The sequence below is a fragment of the Mycteria americana genome, chromosome 5 (genome assembly GCF_035582795.1).
Source record: "Mycteria americana isolate JAX WOST 10 ecotype Jacksonville Zoo and Gardens chromosome 5, USCA_MyAme_1.0, whole genome shotgun sequence".
Taxonomy (NCBI): Eukaryota; Metazoa; Chordata; class Aves; order Ciconiiformes; family Ciconiidae; genus Mycteria; species Mycteria americana.
Genome location: NC_134369.1, coordinates 3,534,556 through 3,547,432, shown reverse-complemented (window position 1 = coordinate 3,547,432; position 12,877 = coordinate 3,534,556). Strand labels below are relative to the sequence as shown.

General features: G+C 43.2%; 1 protein-coding gene across 6 annotated transcripts in view; it reads left to right on the top strand.

The window, feature by feature from the left end:
• ANO1 (anoctamin 1) overlaps positions 1 to 12,877 on the top strand; it is an 84,402-nt gene that overhangs the window by 54,768 nt on the left and 16,757 nt on the right. For 4 of the 6 annotated variants that reach the window (XM_075501985.1, XM_075501981.1, XM_075501983.1 and 1 more), the window contains 6 exons: positions 2,236 to 2,300; positions 2,869 to 3,003; positions 4,344 to 4,504; positions 8,297 to 8,379; positions 10,193 to 10,204; positions 11,010 to 11,081. In XM_075501985.1, coding sequence (XP_075358100.1) covers positions 2,236 to 2,300; positions 2,869 to 3,003; positions 4,344 to 4,504; positions 8,297 to 8,379; positions 10,193 to 10,204; positions 11,010 to 11,081 — 528 coding nt within the window. The remainder of the gene's footprint in view (positions 1 to 2,235; positions 2,301 to 2,868; positions 3,004 to 4,343; positions 4,505 to 8,296; positions 8,380 to 10,192; positions 10,205 to 11,009; positions 11,082 to 12,877) is intronic. The other 2 variants (XM_075501982.1, XM_075501984.1) reach the window with 1 other exon arrangement.

Below are 12,877 nucleotides of genomic sequence, written 5' to 3'. Positions count from 1 at the left end.
TGGCTTTTGAATTCCAGTTCCCTCAAACAATCTTTTGGTGTGTTGGCATGTCTCTTCTGGTTTCTTGGAGCTTTCTTTAATCTAATCCAGTGCTAGGCCAGGCTTGTGCCTTTTTTAACAACAAAATTAAAGATTTGAGGCATAGAAATGAAGTAAATATTTAGGGCTAGTGTGCTGATCTCCTCTAATCGTGTCTTTGAAGCTGCGCTTTGAATATCAGGCTGATAAATGTCAGGATAAATGAGATAATTCATTTGTACTTTAGGCACGAATTTGGTTTGAAGCGTTGTACAAAACTGAAACATGGCACTGATGCAAAATCTCCGTAGCTTGGTATTTTCCTGATATGCCTGACCAGCTTAGATCACAGAAAAGGAATCTAATTTCCAGCACAAACTTAGCTTGTAAAAATAAAGTAAAAAAATAATAAAAGGAAGGGTCTTAGCTAGGGCACATGGATGTTGAGGTGTCCCAAATCATTGTTTCCCAGGCATAGGCAGGTGGCCTTAAACTTTTGGAAAACGTGGTTGAAAGAAACCTAAAGCAGAATAAAAATAAAATTTGCAAGACTGTTGCTGTTCAATAAAGGCCTGCCTTTAGGTTTCAGTTTCTGCTCTTACTATTGTAAGGAAACTAAGAAAGATTAACGATTTTGGGTTGCAGAGGGGAAAATCCACAGTCCACTTATATTTTTGACATCATATTTCTGTAAAAGTAAAGAAGCTGTATTTTTTGAATGACTTGAACCATTTGCGTGAGAAGTACAGCAGTTCAGCTTGGAAAGTTTGTGTTCATGATTTGGCAGGAGAATTGCAAAACTGCTCCAGAAACGTTGTTCACCGTACGACGTCTCCGTGATAAAACGTGAGAAGTAGGAAGGGGTACGGGCAGCAGCGGGGCTGCCAGTCTGCCCTGCCTTGCTTTGCTGCATTTCACTGGAGAGACGTAGGAGGCTGACATCCCTCAAGGTTCTCATGATAAAATAGCCTACCGTTTTAAGCAATAACATCCTGTTTGGGCTGGTCTTCTATGAACAAGATTAATAACGTTGCCCTCCCTGTAACAATAACTGGTTTAGGTCTCTGTTCCCCGTTGCAGTTTCTTGTACGGCTGAGCTGGTTGTGCAGCCCTCATCCACCGATGGAGGTTTGTGTAACCCAGCTCTGAAATTTTCTGGCCCACCCCCCCCCTTTTTTTTTTTTTCTTTTTTACCCAATGTTCCATGAAAAGAAGTGCCTCGGCAGTAATCAGTTCATGCTCTTACATTTGGGAGAGCAGTAGAAGAGGAAAAAGGAAAAAGATGGTGTTGTTGCCAGATGAATTAATGAAAGCAGAAGTGACCATCAAAGCATCTCCTTGAAATACCAGTAGCTGGTCCAGGAACATCCTGCTACCGAGCTCATGTCACTGGGTTGAAGCAGGGAGAGAAGCAGCAAAGGGACACCCGATTTCACAAGCCGCTCTTCCCCTTGTCCCACAGAAGAGGTGATGGCTGGGTGGCCAGCGAGCACGCTTCGTCTTCTCCAGTGTTCTTTGTACACACGCTGATTTCTTCTTCGCTCTGTTAGCTGAACTGAATTAGGAAAAAAAATCAGATCTGAGAAGCGCTATTTATATATTTTTCAAAGTAAAGGAGAAGTTGAAGGTCTCAGAGGAACCTATTTTTGTGAGGGATTCAATTTTATAAATCACTAATGGGGATAATTGCTTTCCTTGGCCTGTATCCTAACCAAAAGGATGAGTGGAAATCATCGTGTTCTTTTCCTTTAAAGCTGAAAAACTCTCAAATGCAGCCTTTGAGGCACCTCTGCGCAGCACCTCTTGACGGATGCTGAATATTATCGTTCATACAGTGAAAACAAACCAGTTTATTCCAGGGTTTCTTCTGTCTTGTAACTCAAAGCATATTCATCTTTCACATCCATTCTGCCGGATACCTCTTACGGATCATAAAATCAGGACTGCTCTCCCTGTCCCTGCTATAGTTATCCGTCAGTCCAGTTGCTGAAGAACCTTTTAACGTACTAGAATTCATCACTGTATTGTAGCATGCCAAATCATCAAATTTTGGTTTTAATACTTAATGCAGACTGCGTGTGTTGGCAGATTATGTGTTGAAACCACAAAGCGGTGAGATGAGATCCACGGCGCGAGCTCTGCAGTTTGCTGGGACCAAAGGAGAAAACGCTCGTGTACGGGGTGCTTCAGCTTTCGCCTTGCCTTTCTGTTTTACAGCTCCTGTGTGAGGAGTGGGCGAGCTACGGAGTCTTTTATAAATATCAGCCAATCGACCTGGTGAGGTGAGAGTTCAGCCCTTGACGTCGTGTTTCCGTGGGGCAGCGCTGACGCCGTGCGCAGCGAGGCTCGTGACGCTGTCCCTGCGGGGATGCTGTCCTCGGTGCCACCCCGCGGGGCACGGGAGAACGGAAACTTCACTGGGGGAAAAGGAGTTTTCTGTGGGTTTAGAAACGCGCTGATGTATCCCGCCTAGTGTGAAAGCTTGCAGGGGCCATATTTCTAATGAATTTTGTTTGCTCGTGGTGAGAGCTGAGTCTCTCTGAAGAAAACGAGGTGCTTTTTTAAGAGGATTTTAAGCTCACAGAAGGTCCAAAGCTACCAATTTACACGGCAGAAACACGGGGGGGCAAAAATTACTAGTTGGACTGACTTGCTTTCATGGTGCCTGTATCTCTGGATTAACTCCAAGCATCACGAGAAAGAGAGTCCTCTGAGAAGAAAAAAGTTCCCACAGGTCATCAGATCTTTCTCCATGCTTAATCCAGCTGCGATTCGTAATTTTAGCCATGTTATATTTTAAGAAATAGGAAACATTTCTCTCCCTCATTTCTTTTTTTTAATGTATTTCAGAAAATACTTCGGAGAGAAGATTGGACTGTATTTTGCCTGGCTGGGAGTTTATACACAAATGCTTATTCCAGCTTCAATCGTAGGGATTATCGTTTTCCTATACGGCTGTGCAACTGTGGATGAGAATATACCAAGGTAAAATAAATAAATAAAGAGAGTCTATCATTGGAGGCAACTAGAAACTCCAAGTAAGGTGTTACCTTTCTCTGTGAGTCTTTTGTCACTAATGCCTAGGGCGAGCACAGCTCAAACTGTGGCTCCCAGTTTCTAGGGCTTGCCCTGTGCCACCCGCAGCCCGACACCCCGATCCGTCTTTGCTGGCCGTGGCTTCCCGAGGTCCGTTTGCCAACCGGCCCTTGCCGGAGTACAGCGTGCTCCCACCGCCCTCCCTCCTCCCGCCCCGCAGGCTTCATCTTTTGGAAGCCGTGCTTAGAACGCAGCCACCTCCACACGGATTTCTGCTTCCAGTAAGCGATGGAGCGCTACCAAGGGCTGAGAGCGGGCAGCAGAACTGCAGCACGTTCTTAAATCGTTAGCATTTATTGTTAATATTACTTGTGGAGTTTGCATTGATTTACTAAAAATAATTCTTGGCTGGTGCTCAGGTGTTTTGGTTTTTTTTTTCCTGAACTCAGATCATTACGTTAAAAAAACCCAACAAAATACTGCTAATGATAGGTTTTAGTGCTTCCCATCATAAGATGCTGGGGAGGACATTGTGTGACATAAAGATGAATCAAGCGTATACATGCCTAAAATAAGCAATTGTGATGAGATTAACAAAATCTCGATGTCCTACTATTTTTAATTTTAATAAGTTTTGTATTATAATATTTTTAAAGCCCTATGATTTTGCATTATTCTGCAAATGACGATTCTGCATGCAGCGTCAGCTGTAGATAAAAATTACATAGTTTGTACAACAAGCATGAGCACTGAGTAACAAAGCAGATAATGGATATGGGAAAATAGATATATTTTTTTGGTTCATTAAGATTGCTTTGTACTGCTTCCAACAGTTGAAGAAAGTCAAAGGGAGTGTCACTGTTGCTATTCCACAGATGGAGTGCAGAGAAGTTAAATTTGTTGAACTCCAGTCTCTTGATACTCAGCACTTCCCTTGTACCTTATCTATTGCTGTGGTTAGTATTTCAAAACAAGAATGATTTTTAATTTTTTTTTTTAACTGTAAGGTCCTGTAGTAAAGAGCATAGAGCCTTATGCCTCTCATAGTGCTCTCTCTTACGCCCTGAAATAGAAGTAGGGTTGGGGATGGAGGGAGACAGCAGCCTCACCTGAGGATTTCAGCCCCTACAATGGTGTAGGGTACGGACAGAGCTGCTCGCTGGGGCGAGAGCTGGCAAGCGCTGTGATGGTCCTTCAGACCCGAAACAGGCGCTATCCAGAGGAGAAAAGCTCATCGGAGCGTGGAAGATGGAGCCATACTCACCGTGCTTTTTCCAATCTCGTTGCAGTATGGAAATGTGTGACCAGAGAAACAATATCACCATGTGTCCCTTATGTGACAGAACATGCAGCTACTGGAAGATGAGCTCCGCTTGTGCGACTGCTCGCGCAAGTCATCTCTTTGATAACCCTGCAACTGTCTTCTTCTCAGTCTTCATGGCTCTCTGGGGTAAGAAGATATATGCCTTCATGTTAAGTTTTTAATTATTTAAAATACAACAGGAAGAAACAGAAGAGATAAAGCAGTGTATTTATACTCAGGCAGTTAATTATATAAAGAGCTTCTCTTCTTTTTTTTTTTTTTTCTTTCCCATGAAACTGTCACTCCCAAATTTATATTCTGGACTGAAGGCTAAAATTCAAAAAGTTCCTCAAGATGAATATCAAATGAAATTGTTAAGTATCTGTCATAAAACTGCTGCATGGTATGTCAAAATTTCATTAACGGGATTGCACAGCTTGCCAAAAAAAAAAAAAATCTATTTACAGAGCCAGCTTCCACTTTAGAACATTACAGAAGAAATGTATTAATGTACTCTGGGGTCGCGGGGAGGGCTCCGCAGGGAAGTCTAATGGCCTTTAGCGTCTCAGGACAAACCAAGATTGATTCCTGAGTGTGCTCCGAGATGCAATTAAGTTTATCAGCAGGCAAACATCATGCATGTAGACCATGAAGCAGGAACGGTGGCATTATAGGTATTTTTTCTGATGCTGACTGCCCTTGTACTTTGAGCACATCACTTCACCTTTCTTGGCATGTCCGTAGCACTTGGTGAAAAATATTAACCCTCTCATGAAATCTTTGTGAGAGCGTCTTCAGGAACGGTTGTCGAGGGCTTTTCTCCTCCCTGCTGGAGGAGGGATGGGGACCTCCTTGCTCAGGCACCCCAGCACCAGCCACGGGCACTGGAGGAGAGGAGCCTCCCATCGTCCTCGCTGCGGGCCAAGAGGGCCTGTTAAGATAAATGGGACCTGATGGGCTCCAAAACCCACGTTTGTAACTGGGAGCCCTATACAGAGAGGCTACAGAGAAGAGGGAAATGTGCGTTATTCCCCCCCCGCTTTGACGTTTGATAGCTACCTACGCCCAGTGTCAGTGAGAGCAGCACAAGATGATGTTTGCCCCTCCTGTACGCCTTGTCGCAAATCGGCAAATAACCTGCTTTGGATTGTATTTAATCCTAAAAAACGTAGCCCAAGTTTTTATTTGTGCTAGTACGTAGGGAACTGTTTTTACATTAACATTCATTTGAACTGACTTTAGTACAATTCAGCATAATTGAATGTAGAGCAGTGTCTTTTTGACCGAGGTCTCCATTTGAGATAACGATGTTTTAGATGCAATGCTAAGAGCTCATTATCAAGTCCTGTAAGGAAAAGGACAAGGACGGCCCTGCAGAGGGATTTTGGGAAGAGCGGGGAGTTGGGAGCGCGGGAGGTTCAGAGGGAAAGCTGGGAAGTGGGAGGAGGTTGAACCCCACCAGCTTCGCAGCAGAGCGGAGGGACCGCTGCCTTACAGATGCCATGTAGCGTATAGGGAGAAATGTGATATACCCCAAAGCAGGATACAGTGTCAGAGGCTTTAAATAGTCTGATTCTCTCACGTGGAGAGCCAAGTATCGGTTTCATTCTCCCTCATTTACCGTTATTGTGAACCCCACGTGGATCTCGGCTCTGTTATCCAAAAAGTAACACTGTTTGCCTCCCTTTCCTTAGCAAACAACTGTGGGTCCCTCCATCCATTTTTTCCACGTTCTTGGGCGAAGCAAGGCAGATTGGCAGAAGCCAGTTTCTGTGCTTTGTACAAAATCAGGCTTAATACGTGAGATGTTTTTGGAGTGGGATGTGAAATTCCTCAAGTTCTTCGGAGTCAACATAAAATTTTATTGTGGTACAATAGCATATAAAATAAATGTTGTTTCGAAAAGGTCTTTTTGAATTGGGAAAATCAGAACTTTTTCCACACAGTTTTGAATTCCAACCTATATGATTCTGTGATTCTGTGAATTTGCGTTATTGCAAATTTCATTTCTAAAGGATTTGTCACAGCGATTTTTTAAAAAATGAAAAATGCACGTTATTTTTTAAGGAAAGAGTATCAACAAAAATTGGCCGTCTCTAAATGCAGGCACACATATAGTCTCCAGTGCCATTTGTGAGCACCTCTGCATGCTATGGGAAGTTTTATTAGGTTCGTGTGCAGTTGAAGAGTTGAGGCAGACCCAAGTAACCGGCTCAGGTGGCCCGGGGCATCCTTAGCCTACAAGAAAACTAGCCCAAGTTCAGGAGTATTATTGTGAGCAACCGTTTGGCCAGGCTTTCTTTGTGTGGTGGTGGTATTGTAACGCCCTGGAGAACTCCACTCACACGAGTGCTAAAACGGCTGTAGCACCGAACTGAGCCCCAGTCAGAAGTTCAGCATTAAACATGGACCGTGGCCCAGTGCTGTTTGGTATTAAATGGCATTAGAAATGTCAGAGAATCCAGATAAGATCATGGACAGTAACCTTTGGGAATTGTTAAGCTCCTCTTATGCTTATGGGCCCAGATGAAATATGAAAATGCAGGTACGCTTGGCAAAGCCGTGGTGCATCGCTACCTGGCACGTTCGCCGAGGGCTTTTGAAATGAGCTGGCTGTGTTTCAGACGCAGTCTTTTCATTTTGCATTGTTGTCAGTCCGTGCCACGGAAGGATTTCTAGTAGCGCTAAGGAACGACATCTTGTTCGTTTCCCGTATTCCTCGCTGCACGTGGAAGCTGCAGACCCCGGCGCAAGAACTGCCGGCAGCAGGGAGAGGGGAGGCAACGCCAGAGCCGTGAGACAGACCCTCTTAAGATACAGCTATGGCCATCCTGATTTACAGGAAGATTATGGCTTGTAAAGGAGCTCGGTTGTTTTGTACGTGAGAGTTTCGCTTGGAAGGCGAATGAATGTCATGACCGTCGCCTGCTTCCAGTCATGAGGGTGTCCTTTCCTCTCTATTCAACTTTCTTACCCTCGCCCTGCCTCCAGTTTTTCTGGACACGAATGTTTCTGACATCTGTTAATACTCACTGCGGGAAAGCTCCCCTGGGAACACCATTTCTTGATAGACTCGCCTCTTTCATAATCACTTATTTATTATACAGCACTGGTGTATTCCCAGCATCTAAATATGTCCTCTGAGAACTCGCTCGGTCTCAGAGGCAGATAGACTGATATAGACCGGGATCGTTCGTTGGGACTCAAGAATTGATTTAACGAGGTTTCTTTTCTGTAAGTCTTCTCCGTCAAAAAAGAAAATGGCAGTGTTTCTAATGATAGAAGCCCTTAAAGGCTTCCTCTTTAACAGCCTGCCTACCTGCAGCTTTCAGACTGGCATGAATATTTGGGTTTGGGTGTGATGATTAGAGCTAACCGCACTATTATGGCCACTAACAGATCTAATTATAGCAATATAAAAATGCTTTACCTTGACATCTTTGAGGAAATAACTATACCATCAGTAGAAGGGTAGCTAAATCATTCAGATTTTGTATAGATAAAACACAGGTTTGTGTGGACTTATGGATGGAATTATATGCAGATGAGTACCAACAGTATCGTTAGTCACACATACAAATATTTAAATAAGTTTGGGTGTCTGACTTTCTTACACCCCTTAAAAAACTGTAGGCATCTTTCTACATGAAGCTGTGGATGTAATAAATGCCCTTTCTTTTAGCTTGCCTAGATAAAAAGGTTGGCTCCTAGCGCTGTTAAGCAGACATTACTGTTGAATAAGAGAGTAATGAAAATGAAGGTAACCTGGCCTGGTATATGATACGATGGTGCACCTACTGAGGCCTTTCGGAGGCGAGAGCCTGCAGACGTACAGCAGGCAACGCGGCGCGGGGCCAGCGTGCCTCCTAAGACGAATCCCAGAGGCTGATGCGATTTTTTTGGTAAAACGTCGAAATAATTGTTAAACTGTTGTTTCAGCTGCCACCTTTATGGAACACTGGAAGAGAAAACAGATGCGTCTCAACTACAGGTGGGACCTGACTGGGTTTGAAGAGGAGGAGGTTTGTCCCTTCAGTTCTGGCTCTTTGACTTCCACTGCGGCGTTGCCGATAGCTCCTTGCCCCCAGCCCACAGACGTTGCCTCATGGGGAGCTGCTCTTGGGGCGGTTCCGTCATTTAGAAGAAAGGAAAATCCTATGCATGAACTATTTGAGGTTTTTATAGTAAGGGTATGACTAGTACGTCTTGTTGCCATAGCAGCGTAATTGTATAGCTTCAAAATCGAATTTTTTTTGAAGTGTGTAGTGTGGTCACACCTAGCAGCGTAGGCATGGAATATACAGCTCAGAGCTTACTCCTGGGCTGATGTCAGGGTGCTAACAACTGAGGACCTCATTCCTCTCATGCTGCTGTAAATCAGAAATGGATGTCTTGAAGTTGATAAAGTTACAGCACTGTAAAAAAGCACTGAAAAATTCCTATTAACTTTAACGATGCAGGATCAAGCCCTGACTTGGAAAATACCTAAGAAAATATTGCCAGACATGTGGGCTTGGGGCATTGGGAGGGACACAGTGTGGAAGTGGTGGGGGTTTTTTTTCATTTACTAAAAAAAAAAAAATATTATCCTTAGCCAGGTTTACACTAAATGTGCTAAATAGCGTGAAAGGGAAAAGGGACAAATCTGTATGAAAAAAGGTCTTAAAAATCAATGAAGTTTTAGAAGGAAAGGCGAGAAAATCCTCAGCCAGCTGAGCAGCTGTATCCCACCTTTTTTTTTTTAATTTTGTCGCTTTACAAAAAAGGAGACACCTTCCTAGACCGTAACGCGGTCCCAGCCCCGGCAGCCTTGCCCTGGGCTGTCCTGCAGTTCAGAGGCGGCGGAGGTGCGCGGGTCCCGTCCACGTTCCCACCGTACGTGACGAGCCACGCGGCGAAAACCCCGCTGTGGGACCTCAGCTAGGACCCGCGGCTTCTACAGGCGTTCACCGCTTTGTTTGCTGGCCAGCTGGCTTTTTTTTTTACTGTTGTTATTATTAAAAGAAGTATGACCACCCTTGTCGTATCCCTAGGTGTTCTAAATAGATACACAACAAATATTGCTCACGTGAAACAAAAACCTCACCGGCCCTGCGTTTAACGCTATGCAGCTTGGTGAGCCTGGCACGGTTATTATTCCCCTCGCCCCCAAAATCTTTCTGCTTGAATTATCTCCTCTCAATACGTTTATCTCCCCCATAATATATTTAGGCGCACGATGCCAGCAGCCTCTATGCCGTGCGCTTTGCTAGATCCTACCTATTTTACTGGGAAAGAATATAGGGATTTATTTCCTGGATACTATACTGCTCTTTTATTTTTGGTAACTTGTTGTTAGCATACATGAAAGTAGAAAGGATTAACTGTATCTTTCCGACGTCTATCCCCTTCATGTCTGAGTTCAAGGCTCTACACAGCTAAAACAGCAGCTGTTAATAAAGTATATTTTACTCTTTGTTTTGTAGAGTCAACCCCAGATAGATGGGTTTAGCAAAGAATCGAAGCCCCTCCTATTTCTGATTGGGGTGAAACTTAAGCTAGTATCATGTTAAAGAGTCGGGGTTTCAGGTGATATACTAAAACCCAAAGTGTCTCATCTTCGGGTGTTTTTAGGGACACCTAGTTCATACAATACTTACAGGAATGTTAATAAATGTTGGGTAACATGAGTAGACTGATTTTCTCTGGCAGTGTCTAGCCATCCACTGTACCTATGTTTGTTTCATGTAATTTTAAAAATATAAATCCAATATGATCTGCAACAGTTCAGTAATCAAATTTTTGGTTTTTTGTTTTTTTTCTTGTTTTTCGTGGGGTTTTTCTGGTTTCCTGAAGGAGGCAGTCAAGGTTTGGAAAACATTTTTTTTTTTTTTAATTGCTCCTACCTTTTTTATTACATGTCTACTGATGAATGTCATCTTTTGATCTCCACCTCTTCTTTTTCGAGCATCAGATTTTCTTTAGATCTCCCACTGATTGCTTTGCCTTTACACCCTCCCCCTCTCCACTTGTTCAGACTTTTTTCAACTCCATTCTGTTTCCCATCCGATGCATAATTGTAAATTCTGAATCTTTTGTGAATGCGTAATCATTGTGAATTCTGAATCCGTCAATCTTTCTGAATCTTTTGGCTCTGTCTTACTTCTGAGTGTTTCCTACACCCTCTCCTTCAATGCATATGGGTAATCGGTGGATGCTGTCCAAGACGGGATTAGGGGAAGACCCCAACTGACAATTTTCTGGGATCCCAAAGCCAAGTATTTTGCATACTGACAGCAGATAACTGTTTCCCTCATGAGCTGAGGATCACTGAAATGACAGTTAATGACATGCAAAATCTAATTTAAGCTAATACAGGTTGTGCTGTATACTCTTACGTATTAAATTTAATCTACATAGCATTGCATGTGGGTGTCTGATCGTGAGTGCAGATCATTCTGCAGTTGCTGCTGTAGAACCGTGAATGATACGGGATTTAACATCTTTTTTAATGACAGTCGACTACCAGTTGACATAAATGACATACCGAGTGACTTAGAATTCAGTTAGAAAACTCGGAAATGATCAGGAAAGCGACCTGCAGACAGTTCATATGTAGCTGATGCAGAAAAGAAACAATTTTGCTTTTTATTAAACATGCCTTATTTCACAGGATCATCCAAGAGCAGAATATGAAGCTAAAGTTTTAGAAAAATCACTGAGAAAAGAACACAAACATAAAGAGGTATGGTAAAACTATTCATTTGTTTCACTTATAAAAGACTTCGAAAAAGAAGGTTGTTATAGCAGGCGCTGACCCAAGACTAAGAAATAGGTAAAAAATAAGAGTCAGTGCACATTGTGTTTAAATTCCAGACGTCTTCGGTCCTAGCATACATGGGGTACGTGGTGTATGCCAGTGCGCAAGACCCGATCAAATCTAGAAATGTCTTCAATAATCAGAAACAGGAGTGTGGTCAGGGAAGCTAACTGAGCCCCATTGAAGGGGCACTCCTGTTAGGCTGACGAATCCAGTTTGAGAAAACTGTAACAAAACTTCTTATTCGGTGCAAGTATAAGCACCTAAAGCCTCTCAGGAGAGATTTTGCTGGACGTGTCTCGGAAAGACTAGGTCTCTGTCTTGCTAGACTTTTTTCGTAAATAAAAATATTACTTGAGCATTTATGAAGGGTACTAACACCAATTTCCTTGCCAAATTCCACCTTTGATAATAACTTTCTGCCTTTTAAAAGCACAACCCCATTTTATTTCACTGAATAAGGTAGTGCTCGTTTCTGCTTTTAACTTGCTTTTTACATGGCCGTGAAAAAGGTGCTGCCAGTCGTCCCAGGGACGCGTGCATCTCGCCGACGGACGGTGCGGTCCCTGTCAGCAGCTTCCCTGCCCTTTTGCTGTAATTCCTTCCCTATTACTGTCTGTCAGCAGCAGACCGATTTGGAAAAGCTCCTTTTCTCCCCCACATACTGGTTTCCACCCTTCCAGAGGTTATTCCCCCTTAACTGCAAGCATTCAGCCGTTTGTATGACCGTGTTTTCAAGCAGAGAAGTAAATGCTCCGGCATAAACAAAATCTGTCAGCAGAAATTCCCCTTTTGTATCTGCTGCCAGTGGCACAGTGGCGTGGAACCATGCCCTAAATTGGAGTTTTATGAAAACCCTATGAAAATACAACTGCAATAACCACATTAACATTCAATACGCTTGAAGAGACAGCACACGTAGATCGGACCGGCATTAAACTGAATGTGTCCGATTTTGTCATGTGCTTATACTCGATTTCTGTTGGGCCCCTCTTCCAGGATGCTCCAAAGCTGAGGGTGGCATGTTCCCATTAATCTATAGGGTGCGGTGCGTAAGCGGTTCGGCGTCCCGTGCAATGCCTTACCCGCAGCACTGCTGCCAAATCCCTCGCAGAAGAAAAAGCATTTGGGTCGCTGCCCTCTTGTCGGCTGCATAAACAGTGTTGGAATACGGACGTCGTCGTATTCTGCTCAAAACCTGCGACTCGCTCTACTTTTGGGTATATGAGGAATTCAGATCTTAAATGGGGAAGGCTGTAGGGTAATCGGACAATTAATGAATGGTGGCCTCCAAATATCGGAGTATGAAAGCTGAGCAATTAAGAGAGGTTGGTTTTTTTTTTAACCAGACTATTTATAACTTTTTGGGCTGTGTTCAATTTGGATGTTACTAATTTGGGAAACGTGAGAAAAGGAGTTTTTTCTGAAAGACTCGGTAATTATCTTTCGTTGGGATCTAGAGTGTTAAAGTTCAAATTCAACAGTTGTAAGACAACTTTGAAATCTTCTTAAAGAAAAAATATCTAAAGCTAAACCAGAAATTGCTCATATTTTTTCAAGAGAAGTCCAGTTAAAAAACAAAGATCTTTTTAAAGGAAAAACTTTTTGGACATTCTTTATACACCATAAAGGAAAAAGAAGGGCACAATCCTAAATTAAAAAGGGAATATCCCTTGCAGGATTGCGTGACCTACCCCAGGATTTGGGGCAAGAGTTTGTCT